We start from the raw sequence: 18,948 nt of genomic DNA on the forward strand, positions 1-18,948 counted from the left end.
TGCAGGAAACTTTAGAATCAGACAGCTTCACTACTAATTTTTCAATTTTTTTTAATTTACCCATGGGATGGAGGAAAATATGTTGATAAATTTGGAGCAGAGAAACACTTGTGGTTCCTGGGATGGACATAAGTATAAACCACCGGTAAACAAAGAGACTAGAGGGGTAGCACTTTGGGTCAAAAGCAGGCATCACACGGGGCAGTGCATGATGGAAAATCTTTCTCCTCATTAAGTGATATTCTGGAAGCCATCCTTTAATTCCTCTGCACAATATTAGTCTTTGAAATGGTAGAATGTTCAGTGAGCAGCTCAACCTGTGAAGTTCTCCTGTAAAACTATCCTTTTCTTCTTTGGCTTCCAAATCTTTTTTTTTTTTTTTTTTTTTTTTTTTTTTTTTCATAAGCAGCTTTCCATGTCTGTGTTTCCTTTGCTTTGCTAACATCACCAAAGCCTGCCAAGAAGGAGGTTTGGTGAGTTTATGGAATGAGGTTCCCTAAAGAGAGAGGAAAAAATACTTTTGTAGCTATATCACTCCCAAGATTAGGTCATTTTAATATTTTGCATTCATTTTTTGGATAAAACCTGTATTCATCACACCTCTCAGGTAAATACAGTGAGTAGAAGGCCCATCACTCATTGCTATCTGATCCATTAGGCAAGGACTTTAAATGGTGTCTATTGCTTTTTCTGGGTTTCTTTTTTGCTTAGCTAGTTAACAATTCCTGTTACCCAAACTGTGAAACTTACCAGCACACTTTAAATGTATGAAAGTAAAGGATAAATAAACTAATAATGCATGTTAATTGTAGTAATTTTTGTAGGAACAGGCTTTTTCAAGTTAATCTGCACCAGGAATGTATTTAATATGGGTCCCTTCCTGGCCTCTTTAATAACACAGAAGCCTAATTTAGGTAAAGCAAATCTCATTTAGTGTGGTTGGACCTCTGCTGTAGAAATCACAAAATTTATGAAAATTGAATATTTGAAAAACACTTGTATTATAAATAGATGCATCTATATGAAAAATATTTCAAGACTTTTATGCAGCATTCATTTGTAAAGTTAATCACCTAATATTTAAGAAAGTAAAAATCAAGAAGGCTGGAAGAAAGATTACCTGAGTTCGTTAATCTCATGGAAATCAGCTATTTTAAGGCTGAGAGAAAAACCTCATAGCTGTTTCTTTTCAATGAGAAATACCCAGAGTTGGCACCAGGAGACTAATTTTACTACTCTGTTTTGAATGTAAGAAATGTGTTGCTTAGCAGCCAGACGCTAAGCCACCAAATCCATGTTTTGATGGGCTCTGAGTCCTGTTCAAATTTTGTGTCCAGATGTCTTTTCCTAAATAGCTTGTTTTTCAGCCATGAAACGAATGTGTGAGGATATGTTTTCCACCCCCGTTTACTAGCCCAGGCCACCTTGAACTCTGTACCTGAAAGCCAGCAAATAGTGCTAAAAAATGCACCTATCAAGCTAATCCACTTCACTGTTAGGACTGTACCCCAGCATTCTGCTGCTGCTCTAATTAGAGAAACTTAGCAGCCCTCAATTTTCTGGCAGAGGAGCCCTTTTCACTGTGGAATGGAACTTATGCTGGAATTCACACCACTCATGCCATCAAACAGCAGTAATCCAGGCTCCCCAGGATTTATTTTTGCTTTCCAGAGTCATTTTCTTGTTTCTGACCTTCTCCTTAAACTATTTCCAAGCTGGTGACTCTTCCTAAGACAATTTTGTTTTCTTTTGATGACAAAATTGAAAAACGTTTAACATCTTCCTGCAAACCAAAGAAAGCTTTACACTTTCAAGCACTGAAAGCATTATTTTGAATTGAACCCCCTAAGTGCTTTGCAATATAAAAATTGCATTTGTTTTCATAAGCAATCAGTGTGCTCTTTAGTAAGCTGTTTGTTGTCCTCCAGCTAAAACCTCTCTTCGCCCATTCTGCCTTTGGCTTGAATGGGGCTTGAACATGAGACATCCATCCCTTCTTTACCTCTGGCTTTCTTCTTGAGTCCTGATGATGGGGGCACTGGAGGGAGACTAGCAGCTTGGAAGAGAAGGGTGTATTTTTGCCTATTGGCTTGCTGATTAGACAAGCTCTAATCACATATTTGAGTTCAAATTCATTTCAAAGTGAACCCGCATGAGAAATCATAGGCTATAGATCAATCTTCACTAACAGAAGTCTAACCAGTTCAGAAACAGACCTGTAACAAATTGAGGGGCTCTAGCTAATATTATTAAAATAGAATGCAAAATACTCAGAAAAAATCCAGCCTATAAGAGGCAATACACCACAATTCACAGGACCTAATACACTTTTGTGCTTCTCTCATTTGGCAGGTAGCTAGCGATGTGCACTGCCTGTGTGAGACACTCATTTAGGCAGCTAAATGTAGCAAAGTAGAAAATACCTGTCCTGCCCACCAGGCTTATCAGCAGCACAGAGGAAACAGACACAAGTATAAATCATCCTAGAGTTAGGAAAACTGGTAAATGCTGTAATTGAATCATAAACAGTGTCTATGAAAGGAAAGAGAACCCTTGTATCTGTGTCTCTTCACACAGGTCTGATTGCAAATAGAGAACTGAATTGGTCCTCAAAGAATGGACAAGTCTGACTTAGATTCAACTCCCTGTCATGAAGCATTTTTATATGTACTGCATGAACATAGACCACTTTATAATCTTCCTTTCCACTATCTGAAACCATTGTATTATTTTTGAAATTTGACAGGTAAGGAATTTGAGTGCAGAGGGACAGAGACAATCATAGAGCAACAGCTTACAAATGGCAGAGAAAGAAGATAGTCCAGGCTAGTCTTCTCTCCACTAAAAATAACTAATTTATTCAAACATTCAATATGCCATAGGCACACAGGGAGTCAGAGATTTAAAACTGGCACCTCCCTTGAGCATCTGTTCCAGAAAATAGACAAAGAAGTTGGTTACCTTGGTGTAGCATGATGAACGTTTATGATACATAGATGTGGTCATCAGGAGAGATAAAAGTACGGTGTGGAGAGAGAGCGGTTAGCTGCACCACAAGGAGGTAAGCACTGTAGATACAGCAGACCAACACGTGGAGCGCGGTGATTCAGTGAAATAGAGGAGATTAATGATGTTACAACAGGAAAAATGAGGGCAGTGTGGTAATGAATTGGTTGGAGAAGGCATTAATAACCAGATTCCAGAAGAAAGGGCACAACATGTGGGTTTGCCATAGAATGAGTGGCTTTAAGAGAAATATATTTTTGTTTAGTTCTAGAGACTGCAAAAATGAAGACCAGAGTTCTAGCTCAGTTTCTAGAGAGGCCTTTTTCCTGACTCTTTTGCTTCCCCCTCATATAGCCTTTCTTGAATATTGGCAGTCAGATTGAGGAGGGATGGAGAGACAGTGACAGAGAGAGAGAGAGAGAGAGAGAGAGAGAGAGAGATAAAGAGAGAGAGAGAAGTTTCCTTCAAGTCACCAATCCTCCCTGATCTGGGCTTCGTGATTATAATCTCATTTAACCTTATTTATTTTCTCAAAGGTCTCATCTCCAAATACAGTCACACTGGGACTAGGGACTCAGTTTAGCAATTCAGAAAAACGCAATTGAACCCATAACACAGTGCTAAGAAGTTAACATTGTAAACTAAGCACAGTGGTGATTAGAGGTATGTCAAATGAGCTTCCGGTTTAAGTAGTGGCCCTGGATCTTGTAGAGCCAGGCTATTTCAGTAATCTGAACTGCAGAGGTGTCTAAAGACAGCCTAAGCTAGAGCAGGAGCATTAGGAAGGAAGAGGCACAGCCCCAGTCAAGAAGTGTTAAAAAGAGGTAGATGTGGGTAAGTTAGTGTTTTCTATCAGAAAGAGTGTTTTGGGCTCAGGTTTGTGAACCAGAGTATTCATGAGATGTGCAAGATAAAACAGGAAGGTTGGTAAAGGGAAGCAGGAAGGCTGGGGTACACTGCCCCAGGATGTGAATGGCAGGCAAGGTCAGTGTGTGGGGTAAAGTGACATTATGAGACCTACTCTAAGGTGGTAACTGATCACAGAATATTCACAGGGACATTATAGGAAGCAAAGAAACAGGTTTGAAGACTTGGGTGACAGAGGAAGGAATAGCGGAAAGAATGCAAGCGAGAATACAAGTCCAGTGACTTACAGTGCCTGATTACATGTGGCAGGTGAGAGAGAGGGCCGAGTTAATGGCATCACCAGGTTTCCTATCCGTCACTTCTGTTTGCTTATTTTCTGGAATATCTCTTACAGTGCATTGCGTGTATTTTGTTTGCCTCTAAGTTATTGAGTTTTACCAACCTTACCGTAGAGATGGAGACCATACTGTTTTCATTTACTGGAGAAAAAAAGAAAGGAAGAAATTTGCTTGATCAAGAGCAGATTGTGAATGTAAAAGATAAGATTAACGTCAGGAATAACATATGTCATGATTTAGCAATGCCGTGGTGAAGTAAATGCAGGAACTGGAATATGTGGGTGTAGGTTTGTATTTCAGCTTTCCCTTGCTCACACTTCAAACCTTGAGCACTTGCTGCTCCCAAGCTTGCAGTTGCTCACCTATTCATACACCAGAATGTTTCCAATTAGTATCCGACATGCGCAGCTGGACCAAGCCCTCGAGATTGTCTGGTCCAACGCCTTATATTAGTAATGAAGGGACTTTGTCTCAAATTACCTAAATGATTTCCACAATGTTTCCTCCTTCCCAATGGACAAACTTTTCAAAACAATCTACCTTTCCATTCACTATTTGTTCTCATTCTCCAGACTAATTCTGTCATATACCCCATCCCCTCAATCTCCAGTTGCTTTGTCCCTTCTTTTCTTTGTCAACTTGTATCTATCAGAGACAATGTTCTTTCTAACAACTCTGGGTCTAGGTCATCCTCCCAGCTTACCCTTATAGTCCCTTCAAAACTTCTTGTCATTTCTGAAACACAGACTATCTTTTTACCATCCATGATATTCCCATGAGTCTCTTTGTTATAAAATACCTGTCATCCCAGACTGTCAGACCCAGTAAAGTTATTGCCAGTCGTTTGAGAACCTATCTTGATTCCCTAAAGAGTTCATCAGTTCCTGTTCTGTGCTCTGCAACAATGTATTCATAATATGAAGAGGAACTGATGAACTCTTTTGGCTTCCCTCTTGACCTATATATTTTGCCTATTAGATCATTTCTCCTTAAGGATGGAGATTATATTTTGTTTACTATAGTGTCAGCACTTACCATAATGACTTGCAAATGATAAGAATGTAGTAAATGTACCTAGGTTTCTAAGCCCTTAATTCAGCTGGGCTTTAGGTGTCTCTTATCACCTAGCTATGTCCTGAGTAGAGAGTGTACATGGGTCATTGTAATGATTGCCCTAACAGTTTGAATTAATAGTCTCTGCTGAAATACAAGGCTTCCAGTAAGGGCATTACTATATAAATATCCAACAAAATAAATGGTATCTTAAGAGTCAAATCCATTTGGATATGGGTGGTGGGTAAAGGGAAGTGAAAGTTGATTGGAGCATGTTTGGATATGTGGAAATTTCACACTGAATCTATCCATATACACAATTAGTGCATACTAATCAAAGTTAAAATAATTATAAAAATCAAGCCCATAGAACAAATATGCATGAGTATATTCATCAGTATATACAATATATGTAGTACTTAATCACTAAAATACGTACAACACTATAAATTCTATCATTAATGTCTCTTCACTGAAAATTGGGAAGGCAAAAGATTAGACATCTCAAGACAGGCAAGCCTTGTTTTGTGTCATTTTCCAGACTTTGCTCTTGCTCTTACAGGAGATAATTACAGGAGACAGAAATCTTGTTATTTAACTCCTGCTTATGGCCCTCTTCCTTAACAGCCTGCTGCTGTAGCTGTGATGGTATCTGCCCTTATCAGTACGTGTGTTTCCTCTGACGCCTTCTCTGCTACACAGGAGACTACGCTTTCAATCAGGACAGGAAATCCTCAACTCCTGTGATTTGTTCCATTTGGATATTCATGCCTGCTTGGTTCACTTTCCACACGCAGTGCAGAAAACAGGATTTTCCAAGTCACACAATCTTCTAGGCATTGCTTCTCAAGGCAATATAATGCTCCACTCAATGTCCCCACAAGTAGGTCTCAGGTACTGTTAATAGTTTAGAATTCAATGACAAATAGAAAATTTTTCCATCTTCATAGTCATATCAAAGTTCATACTGGGTAGATAGTCATGATGTTAGTGAATTCACTTCCAAATCTTTTTGTTTTGAGGTCATTTTAGGTATATTTTTGAGTTAGATGTAATGTCTCCATCTTGTATCCGGCCAACATCACATCACAAGATGACAGTTAGATTTCTGCCTCCTTTCACAACTCCTACATCTTACTAAATTTTGCATTGCACTACTCTTCAGACTACGCTGATAAAGATAATGATCCTACGTAAAAAGTATTTTCTTTGATATGGCAAAAATGTAATTTACCTTCAGATCTACATGTAATAAACAGAAAATCACTTGTCAGCACTTTTAATTTATTTACTTCTTACATAGATACTGTTTATGATTAGCCTTTTATGTAGATAATGTTGTTACAATCATACCCTTAAGCCCTCCACTCCAATTTGAAGAAAAAAAATTTTATAAGGGTTATAGCTGTGGGCGGGGGATTTAGTTCAGTGGCTCACGCACTTGCCTGGTAAGCATGAGGTTGTGAGTTCGATCTCAGATACCAAAATAAATAAAAAGTTTCCAAGGATTACAGCTGTAAGTATGGTTATAAATCATCCTGAGAAAGTAGAGATGAGAGTATATGCTGTATTCTTATAATTTGATACACAAGTTAGTATTCATATGTTGAGGTCAACATTAGATCACAAAAAATGTAAATTGTGATGGTAGAAGCATAACTATTCTTTTAAGCTTTGAAATTGCGTGCAGAAAGTGGAAAGGTTGCCAGTGTATAATTATAACTACGGAAATATAATAGTGTGGCTGTATAGTCGAGAGGTTTAATCAGTGTGGTTGAAACATAACCAGTGCTTCGGTTCATGATTTTGTCAGGTGCACACATTTCCATGGCAAAAGGCCAAGTGCGCTCAACGCATTTCAAAGATGACAAGGAGGCCTGATGGCTGCTAATGAGCAATTGATTAGCAGTAAACAGAGGTATTAAGATTCTACTTAACACTGCATTCAGAACAGGAAGGCCACTTCCCTCTGCTATCTATGACTCCACTGGGCAGCCAAGCTTGCCACTGAAGTAAGGAGTAAAAAGGAAAACTTAATTATGGGATGTCATTTGAAGAGAATGAAACCAACATTCCAAAAATAAACGTAATTTTTTTTTTTTAAAGAAAACAAATAACCTTCAGTGTCTGGCAACTCATTTAAACTGTGACCTCGTATTTAGCCTAAGAACTACCAAAATGATGGTGAGGAAGGGGCAGGATTTAAAAAAATGTATTACAATATATTATTATGTCAAAGGCTAATATGCAAAAGTGTGCTCAAATTCGATTTTAAAATCTACTAATTTGTTCTCAACAACTATAATTTGAGATCCCGTGGGATGACATATGGAGATACACAGGAAATCCGAGAAGACTATTGTTGGTTTGGTTCCTTGATCTACCAGAGCTATTTGACTGAGTCTTCCCCTGTCTGAAGCTACAACATGATGACAGCAGTGTCATTCATCATGGAAGGAAACTCACAGTTTACAGAACACAATAAAGACATAAAAATGTACAAAAGGGAATGGAGCAGGGCATGTCGCTCAGATTTTCTTTATCTTTGTTAAATCTTTATCGTAAAATAGGAGAAAGTTAGGAAATCATTTTGGCACTGAGTCTGTGGCCTTGGTTATAGTAGGAAGACTCTTGTCTTTCACTGATTGCCTGAGGCTGCTGAAGTGCTACCAGCACACAGTGTATTACAGGGGTGTAGAGGTTACCCTGAGTTTCGCTATATATCCTTGTTTGTCTCTGTTAAACAAATGTCTGTTGAGAGATACTATGGTAGTTTCAGGTACAACGGTGACAATACTTACTATTTCAATGAATAATATTTTTAAATTTTTTTCTGCATTTATTGACTTATGACTTCTAGAAATAACGCTTTTCTTTTTTGGATATACATGTACATGCTGCTATTTTAATTTTAAAAAATAATAGCTAAACATAAGAGATTCTAATTCCACCAATAGCTAACTATCACGTAAAGGGAAAGTTCATCTTACCAATCTAGTGTCAAATATGTCTTATATTTTCCTTTTAAGCATCCTTTTTTGAGTCATAGTTCCTCTCTTTTAAATCAGTAACTTTTAAATATTAGTGAGGTCTAATCCTTTCCCCTTTGAGAATATCTTAAAAGCTGTGCAATATATTGTTAAATGTGCACACCTTCATTACATGGATTTTTGAGAATTGATAATGCTGAAAACACTAAATTAGATGCTATAAATAAGAATGCATAAATTTCTGAAGGGGCTACCTATGAAATTATAACTCAGTCTAGAAATTAAAGAGGTGACATTTTAAGAATTATCAATATGAATGAAAAGCACTGATAAATTTACAATCTGTCACACAGACATGCTTTAGTTTGCCCCTGGGATCAGTCTTCTGGTAAATTTAGCCTATTAGGCCTTTCCTAAGCATGACCATATGTGAAAGTTATCCTCGACACACATACATGCATTACAGCTTTGTTAGGGCTGCTTCTGTGATTGAAATGGACAAGCTATAATCCTAACACATCTTTTCAAGTGTAACTGAATTCTTTTGCTTTCTATGCTTCTGGGCCCCAGAGTAGATCAGAAGACTGGCTGTCTTCATTTTGCCTTTGGAATTTTTCCAGAGCTGAGCAGGTGATACCATAAACATATCCTGGCCTTGCCATTTGGAGTGGAGCAAGTGGCTGTACATGGTGGCTCCTTCTGGATGTAAATTGATTTTAATGATTTCTTTCTTTCTCCTGAGACAGGATTTATGTGGGCATCATTCATGTGACACCCTGGGAATGGCAGACGTTGGGACCATATGTTCTCCGGAGCGCAGCTGTGCGGTGATTGAGGATGATGGTCTCCACGCAGCTTTCACTGTGGCTCACGAAATTGGTATGCAGGACCTTTTTTCTTCCCTCGCCAAATCAAACACTTGCAACAGCTGCAACGGGAACCAAAATACTTGGCAATTAATTCCAGATTTCTTCTGGTTCAGATGTACCCATTGGGGATTAACTATGTTTATATTTGCACTTTTAGGGTTAACTAATACAGGAAAAGGAAGACAAAGTCAGCAAGACAGTAGATGTTTCCTTCTGACAGTCTCAATTAAAAAAAAATATTTTAAAAAAATTCACTACTGCTGCTGACTTCTTCCTGTCTTTTGAAGCATCCCTAAATGACTCCTGGACGAGATTTGTCACAGTCCTCTATGGAATGCAGAGTTGTCCCTTTGAGAAGTTATTCAAGACAGCATTGACTCAGCCAGGGCTAATCAGTTTGCACAGAAATTTAACATGTTTTGGTCTATGGTGAACAAGAATAGTAGGCTCCTGACAAAAGTAATCAGCAACTTATGATAAATATTCCTATCTCCTTCTCAATAGCAAGGCAAATGAAACCAAGCTGACACTCAATATGATTTGCTTTTAAAATGTCTTTTATCCAATTTGTCTGTTAGAAGAAACATATCTAAATCCTACAAGTATAAATTTAGAGCCCAATTAACTGCTAAGATACATCCCTCAACAGGGAGTGTGTGCTTCCTATTCCTTAACCTGGGCTATTAGGTATATGGGAAATTGTCTTTGTACTTGGCAATAGATGTTAGAATTAGGCATATCTGTGTTCAATTCTTGCAAAAATACTTTCTTCCTGTATCGCATCAGCCTAATTAGTTAAGCTCTCTCAACTTGTGTGTTCCTATTGGAAATATAGGAATAAAACTGCCTATTTAGATAGAATCATTTTAGGGAGCCAGTTGGGTAGTGCCAAAGTAGTATGTATTTTATTTATGGACACATACACTTCTGTTTCTGGTTTCTTTTTATTTATATAAATATTTCATTTACTTTCTTATCTTGTGCATCAACTCTTCATATCATCTTTCAAGGAGCAAACCATGGTTGGATCATTATTTCTGGTTTCTAAATATTTTTCTGTTTTTATAAAACAGATTTCATTTTTAAAACTAAAATCTTAACTTGCAAATGGAAATTAAAACTTGTATTTTATGTTCCTAGTAGGCAGAGAATATTTTCACAAGATGTCAATTTTTATAGTTGTTAAATTTCTTTGAAGAATCAAAGCAACTTGTAGTTAAAAATATAATCTTGTGAATCTGAATACTGCAACTATTAAGTAGAATACAATAGCAAAATTTGCGCTCAAGTATTAATCATGACATTAATGTTCATGACTTCTCTTTGTATCATCTAAACAATAATCACAAACATAAAAATCTTAATTCAAATAACCATCAAACTGTGTCACTTATGATATGCATTCTAGCATTTTAATGAGCACCAGTGATCTGAGATAAAGCCCCAGCCTGGTCTCTGAGATGGCAGTTATCTCAGCAAGTGATTTGAGCACTTTGGGACTCTGCTTCTTCCTTCCATGGTAGAAGATTAAGGCAGCATGGAGTTCCTGTGTTGATATGCTGAGGGCCTTTTAAGAACACACGCTTTTTGAGCTGCAGAGTAGGGATTATGTCTTCACATGTCTCTCATTCATGTCTGTGAAACTAACTGATACACATACAGCCAAATATAGAACTTTAATCAATTTTTACCACATAGCTCTACATATCTATATATACACATGAATGAATAAGTGAAAGAAATTAGAAAACATTCTGATTTTCAGTGGCAGAAAAGAGAAATTAGCCCAAATACTCAAGAGGATTGTAATTAAACAGGAGATTTAAGAAGTACACCAGTAATTAATCACCACTCTGCAGCCTGAGCAAAGTTTCATTAAAAATGTTCTAAATCCCTGGGTGAACAGAAGGCTGCTAGTATCAGCATGGGAGGGGTAATGATGGGGAATATGCTAGCAACTGAGCTCAAGTTTGATGTTACCCATTCACCGAATCATTAACTGTACAATCCTAGTACAGCCCATGAAAGTGCCTTAACGAAGGGCTACTTCCTTCCCTCTCTCACCTATAGTAGCTGTTTTTACACACTGACAGCATCAGGTTTTCACTGTGAGGAAAACCCTATAAATAGAGTTTCTTTGGGGACACTTTGACTAGCAAGCCTTGTAGGCTGGAAAGAAGAGGCATGACCGTCTCCTTTCCCAGCCTTCCCGAGTCCTCAGTCAGAGCCTGGGATTACACATGCAGGTAAAATAATCAGAAAACTTGGAATTAGGCACTAACAAAAGCAAATGTTATATTAAAACTAAAACTATATTCATACATACAATAAGAGTTTACCTTAATAGTACAACATTAATGAACATGGTTATACAAGAGAACAGTGTTGGAGAGATGTGGGCTTCTATATGCAAAATCAAACCTACATCTTTGCTACAGGATTACATCCTTGCATCTCGTGTTAACTTCCCTGTTGGATCATTTGTTTAACTTCTTTAGAATTCTCTGTAATTGCTTCCTCTTTTTATATTACAAATGGCTTAATCTGAGATATTTAATTTCTAGATGTAGGAGAATATGATTTTAATTTTCTTTTTCACAAAGAAGTCTTTCATGCAGTTTTTTTTCTAATTATTTCATTTTTTTTCCCTAAATATTAGAAACATATGTTATGAAGTATAAGCTTTAAACTTTTTAGAAAAGATAACCTCACAAAAGATTTCTAAATCCTCTGTGTATTACTAGAGTTTCATTCCTGAAGACCTGAGGTTCTTAACGAATGCAACGCACTAGCCTGTTTCCATTGCTTTAATTTATTTTGGGGTTATTGCATGAAACCATCAGCCTTGCCTCACCTTGCCTAAGCTAACCATTCTTATTGTAGTCTTCCTTTCACACAGTTTCTTTCTTTTGTATGGCTTAGATATTTGCCACTTTCCAGATTTAGAATAGATATATACACATATGTATACTTACATGTATATATACATGTTTATATATGTATATATAATACATGGTGCTTAAAATAATATTGTAAAACTTGTTTTCTTTTAACCTTTCCCCAAAATGTGCAGTTTCATCATGCAAACAGATACTGTAAATGTGTTATTACACTCAAATCACAAGCTGGGAAAAAGTTTCCAGGCTGTTTCCTTAATTTTCTTACATTATTCTTTTCCTGTAGGTAGTAAAAAGATATATTTGATTAAGAATAACACGTTCACTACCCATCAGAGTGTACGGAGTGTAAAGTAAATCTGAATTCCTTATCCTCTCTACTTAAAAACTCCTTACATAGAAGTTTGCAACTTAATTAAGCAGGGACAGAAGTCCATTCTTGCATCGTTTCTATCCTGAATGCTAAATTGCTTCTATTAGAAGGTCATTGGTTAATAAATGAACAATTCAGAAAAGTTGCCCCTTTTTTGTGTGTACCACATTTTAACTGAGACTCTTCCCTTTTCTTGGTAATTCTTTAAAATAATTACAGTACCAACTAGGTTTGGAGATGCATGATCAGCTGATGCCAATACACTCTTCTAGAAGGTTGATGTTGATTAGTATAGATTGCATAGGGATCAATAAGTTGCATTCCTCTATCCTGTCTTATGTGCATAGGAACATTGACTAAAGTGTTAGGAAATCTGAGAAATTTATTTCAGACCATCATAAACAGACTCCATCTATGTGCCTTGGGTGGAGACAGGAATGTGTTAATAGCCATTTTACAACCTAAATGTGAACTGCAGAAATTTTAAGTTGATGTAAGTTTACATTCTGAGTTTATGTTTTTAACTTGTCAAACTTTTATAATAGACTTGCAATAATAAAGATTTCACCTGCTGCACACACGGTGGTAGAAACAATATTTTTTTTTTATGGCAAACCAGTTTCTAATACACAAGGGGAGCAATTTGATTTTATTTGGATTAATGAAGTCTATAATTTGCTAACATGCCAAAAGTCTACTTTATAGTAGTCATTTATAAAATGTGCTGGGTGAATATCTCCACTATGAAAGAGTCCAATTCGACTGCTAAGCTAATCTCAGGTAGTTTTAAAAAGTCAAGAAAATTTAGGAAGTGGTGGCAACACAACAGGAGGGCCGCTTGTGTTTTGCTGTGGCTCAAGGGTGTTCTCTGGTTGTACTGATCTGCCTGTGACTGTGGTCCCATAGATGATTAGATTAAACGAAGCCATGTTTTGAAAAGCTGCAAAGCCTCTCAGAAACCATAAACCAACGCCAAGCGCACAGGATCAGATGTCTGAACTGCCCTTAAGATGTGTGGTGAGAAGGAAGCTAAGATTAAACTTGTTCTTTATTCCTGAATTCATCATTTCACTCAGCATGAACTGAGCATTCTTTCCTATGCAGTTGGAAACTGTATCACACTGTGACTTTCTTAGACCCCAGATGAAAGGTAGAGATACATCTTTGCTACTTGTCTAGTGGTACCAAGTGATTTAGTGTGCATTGCAAGATTTTTAAAACTCAAACCCAAATTTCTGTTTCCCCAGGGGAGGCTTACTGAATTTCTGCCGTATGTGTGGAAACTAACAAGTTGAAAGTGACATAAAAAGTAAAATTGAACAGTGTGATTTTTTTCTCTTATTATTAGGAAAATTTCCTTTCCCTCCCAATTCAAGATGTTCAGTAAAATTAAAATTTATTGAAACCACTGAAGATCAGAGTATACTATTAAAAGTATAACAAACCTAGGAGATCAGTGAGGACAATAAATTTAGTTGGCCCTTTGATATATGTATGCCAAGCATATGTTCTGAGTATTTTGCACATTTTATATCATTTAATCCTCACAATTTTCCATGAGGTAAGTACTATTTATCCTCAACCCAGAGAAGGAAACAGGCACACAGAGAAGTTTCTAGACTTGTCTAAATCATCAGTATTCTTATATTTAGATTCACATAATCTGGCACCAGAGTCCAAGACTTTATTGCTATCCTGTGGTGTTTATTTAGCCAGTGTTCCATTTGAAAGGTATAATCCTGAATTTGATTCACAAGGATATTGACCCTACTGGTTGTAAGGTGTAAGAAATTTAAGGTTTTTTTTTTTTTCTGTTCAAGTTATAAAATTGATGGCATTTATGTTTAATATTTTGAAGTAGACACAGCTTTAACCATATCTACACAATGTGATCAAATTATATGGTGAATGTTTAAGTTTTTAAAAATTTACAATAAAAGACACATGGCCATGAATCCCCCTCAAAATACCACTCCTTTATTTAGAACATACTTATCTCATTGTTTTCATCACTTTTCAAAGCAACTCTGGAAATATCACTCATGAGTATCTTTAGGGAGTGTTAATAAAAATACAGTAACATCTGCTGAGTATCATCCAATGGAAGGGTAGGCTCATAAATCATCCTATTCACCAGATATGGCACTTTTTCAACTTCTGGCTGTTCAACAAAGTGAAAATGATTATTAAAGGTAAATATCTGAGTTGACATAGGACTTTAAAGCAGCTGCAAAAGCACAAGACAAGACACTCACGAAAGACTTCTAGAACTGTTTCAGAAAGTGACAGGAATTGTGGGATGTGTGTATTCAAGTCTAGGGGGAGTATTTTTTTTTTTTTATCTTTTTCATTTTTTTTTTTTTTTATCCGTACCAGGGATCAAACTCACGACTGCCTGCTTGCAAGGCAGGTGCTTATGCCGCTGAGCTAAATCCCCAGCCCCTTAGGGGGAGTATTTTAAGGAACATTAATATCAGTGTGTTTTTTGCTGTAATAATTTTTTAAATTTATATATTCGTCATATTTGTTGACCTCCTATGCAATGTTTCATGTTGGAAAGGACATGTACTCTCTAATTCTTGGAGTTCATGAGTCTGTTTTTCTACGATTCTAGATTCTGATCCCAAATGAGTTGTTGACTCACTTTTCAACCCCTGGCAAGACCTTCTTGCACCTTCCTAATTCCAACTGGAAAATTAGGTAAAATAAAAACATGACCTCATTAAGAAACAGATGCCTTGATCTGAGCAGCACTTTCCCAAGTAAACATATGACAGAGCTCCCTGTGATTTTTGTGAGGAATGTAGTACTATGTTCCCTTGACCATTGGTCAGTTTTGGATCAAGAGACAAGAGCTTGAAATTCTACTTAATGTGCAGCGAGAGTTTAGAAAAATAACCCATTTCCTTCCTGCATTTAATATTGTAAGTCAGCCAGGGTTGTACAGTAATACCTGAAGTAAACAAGAAGCTGACCCAATAGCTTCCTTTAATTTACTATAATGTATCTTCAACTGGCTGTATGTTATCACAGGTTTCTACTGCCAGATTTACTTCTGAATTTAGGGTGGCAAAATGCTTTTTAAATCTGTACTGGGAGTGTCAAAGATGAAATTTATTTATTAAGATGTTACTCATTTGCCAATTAAAAAAAGAGGGTTATAACACTCAAAAATGATTAGTTAGGTGGGTAATGCTACTTCTGAGCTAAAAATGTAATTCAGATTCTTTCCCCTATAGGTTTTGTTTTGATGTACTGCATCTTTAAATTCATTCCCATATTACAGTTCCAATAAACTCCTTCCTGATGTTAATTTTGTGACAGAGACTCATTAGCAGGATTGTTATACTGTGTCATGATTCAGTATCTGTGAAGAATAGAACAGTTTCTTCTACCAAAGCACTTACAACTTAACACTGTTTATTTTTACTGATGATTTCAAACAACAAAATACCTATCCTGTCATTCTTGCCACCTTTCTGAAGCAGTTCTGGACCAGCAGTCCATGTTGAAGTGTGAGAATACCGAACATTTTCCCAACATCTTCCCCTAGAAAATACTTGTAGATTAGAAGGTTACATTATTTTTCAGAATTTTACTCTGACTTCTGTCTGTCACCACTCCTTTTTATTCCCTACTTAATAAATTAATACAGATGCCATCAGCAAGTAAATTTACTGGACGAGCTCATTTGCTTCTTAATTGCCTCAGGATTTTAGGTAAGAAGTTTTCAATTGCATCATCAAGAATTAAAAATACGCATTTTTAAAAAGTATTGCCAACAAAATTATCAGGCAAACCACTTTATGATGCTTTATAGGACTACTGATTACAAATGGTTCTAAAGACAAATTTTAATACTTCTCTAAAGACTTGAAATCTCTTTCAAACCCTAACAGAGAATGAATGCCCTTAAATCCATCCTGCTTTGTCTCTGAGTAGTTTTTATGTCTTGTTTTACTAACGAAACTTTCTCAAAAGTATTATTTCCCATTTCCAAATTGCTCTGGATCCTCTCTACATTTTCCCCTGCTACTCTCAGACTCTTGAGAAAGAAATATTTCTCCATCTCTCCAAGGAAAAGAATGGCCTTTTTAGGTGATTTTTTTAATCATTGTGTTTGCATGAATGAATAAAGATGTGTGGGGTGTTTTTTTTTTTTTTTTATACACTGGAGTACTATTCAGCCATACAGAAGGATGCATTTAAGACATTTGTAGCTACGTGGATGCATCTAGAGACCGCACTCTTTGGTGGGTTTCTTGATCCCAACCCTGTCTCCTCCAAGCCTTCATCCCCATTTAGCTTTGCTCTCTGTATTGACCTAAGACACCATTGCAGAATACAACAGGATGAAAACAACGAACTACTTTCAGTGTTGTAGGCCCTTTCTCCAAAACTTCTTCAGATACGTTTGGTTTTTGCAGGTGTTTTGTTTTGGTTTGGTTTTGGTTTGGTTTTTGTAGTCATTTTATCCTCTGGGGAATGAGTGCCTAAATTCCACCTGCTGCTAATGCTCAGAGACTGCTTGTTGCAAAGTCCTTATCTTCAGCCCACAGTGTTCATTTTAAATGTGCTTATGAATGATGTATGGACAAATGCTCCCTAAAAAGGCTAAAATCCATCTAGATGATCAGTGTAACTGTGACTCCCTTCCAAAACCATTTGAAATACATGGTTCTCAGCTGTGAAATTTTAAATTGCGAGACTCCAGACTTTCTTGGTTAGTAAGCTTTAGTGTCGTACTGTGTTGTCTTTCATGGAAGCACACCTTTAAAATACAATGTGCTCGTGTATTTTCCTTGTTCTTTTAGGGTTCAATGATATTGGTGAATTTCAGACTGATATTAGGTATTTTAGCACAACTGATCTGAGACTCTCATTTAAAATTGCCCCCCCCTTGTTATTCATAGCTTTTAGTATGTGTGTCACATTCCCCTGAAGAGCATCCAAGCACCCTTCACATCGATCTTGCCTTTCAATTCCCTCCTGCTCCTGAGGAGAAGTCACATGGGTCTGTTACTGGGCCCTGCTTCCAGCCACTCTGGAACCGGCTGCCTGCTTTGGAGGTGCTTGAATGTTTTTCCTGTTGCCCATCATACCTCATTACCCTTGAGAAACCATGCCTTCCCCAGCCCACAGACCTTCTTCATAGGAACAGAACTGGTCATTTTCCTTCCGAAGAATCAGTCTCTGTCTGTCTGATTTTGGTGACCTTGCACAATTAACATCTCCTTTTTCTCTACCTGAGGAAGCACTAGATTTTATGCATGCTCAAAATGATTGTTTTTCTGGTGGGAAAAAGTATATATATATATATATATATATATATATATATATATATTCAGTGACAAATTACATGGATAAAGTATATATATATATGGACAAAGTGTGTATATATATATATATATATATATATATATTCAGTGACAAATTACATGGATAAATTAATACATTTGGGAGCATGAAAATCACAAGATGAAGCCAAATATCATGCTAAAGGATTCACTAATTATCTCAAAAAGTGTTAATAGTACATTTTCTTTCAGACATAATTGAAATTTTAAAATCTACATTCAATTCTTTGCTGCTTTAAAGAAAAAAAAATCAGGGTACTCTTCTGAGCCCCTTAAAGTGTATTTGATGTTTGCCATATGGCCTGTATCTTAAATTAAAAATCTAAAATCTACTTTCCAAATGAAGTGAAAATCCCTTGATGCAATAATAAAAATGCATGTGGAAAGTGCTATTTATATCAATTTGGAGGAAAAGACACTACTCTGCTAAATACATGAGAATATCTTATTAAAGAGAATGTAAAAATCACATTTTAAAAATATATATATAAAACCTGATTTTAAATGCATATATGTTACAGCCATTAATTTGGGCCATTTTCCCTGTATGAAATTCTCACATAAACCCCACAGCATTAGCAGATAAAATTCAGAAATTGTAGAGCAGATTTTCAGCAAGTATTTGAAGAACTGTCGGTTTCAGTAGTTTTCTATGAGCTGTGAGCTCCCTAAAAATCACAGTATACCACTCAAAAACTGGATGAGTCCCTGCAAAAGTTCATTTATGTATTATTTGGGTCATAGTTTATAAACTATGGTGCATGTCCATGCCACTTACTAAATAAATGGTGAGTGGTAGTAGAAAATTTTCCCAGAGAGAAATTGTTAGCTTCATGAATACCGTTGATGTTAATAACCAAACAAATGGCACAAGTGTGTGGGGACTTCCAGGACTGCCAAACTCTAGTCACTTAGATTACTCACAGCAGCACCGAGCTGCTCAGTGAGCAGTCTGGTTATGAGGTGTTGGTTATTTAATAAGTTGGCCCAAAGTAGCTAGAATATCACATATAAGATTTCATCTCTGTGTTTTAATGGTGTGCACTGGACTCTTAATAGAATGGCCAGAGTTCTTGTGCCGGCATTCAGGAACCTGAGGAGAATACAGCAATCAGTTTGCTTTTTTCCAATGGTTTTTATATGATCTAAGAAAGCTTTTCTGTAAACAACACTAGAATGACTTGTCTCTTCACAGTTG

General features: G+C 36.6%; 1 protein-coding gene across 1 annotated transcript in view; it reads left to right on the top strand.

The window, feature by feature from the left end:
• The window catches only part of Adamts5 (ADAM metallopeptidase with thrombospondin type 1 motif 5), a 44,817-nt gene that overhangs the window by 3,539 nt on the left and 22,330 nt on the right, over positions 1-18,948 (top strand). Inside the window, exon 3 of the mRNA XM_003467184.4 lies at positions 9,001-9,133. Within this exon, the coding sequence (XP_003467232.2) occupies positions 9,001-9,133 (133 nt within the window). The remainder of the gene's footprint in view (positions 1-9,000; positions 9,134-18,948) is intronic.

Source organism: Cavia porcellus, unplaced genomic scaffold, assembly GCF_034190915.1.
Source record: "Cavia porcellus strain 051 isolate PalLab524CR breed Dunkin Hartley unplaced genomic scaffold, mCavPor4.1 scaffold_7, whole genome shotgun sequence".
Lineage (NCBI taxonomy): Eukaryota > Metazoa > Chordata > Mammalia > Rodentia > Caviidae > Cavia > Cavia porcellus.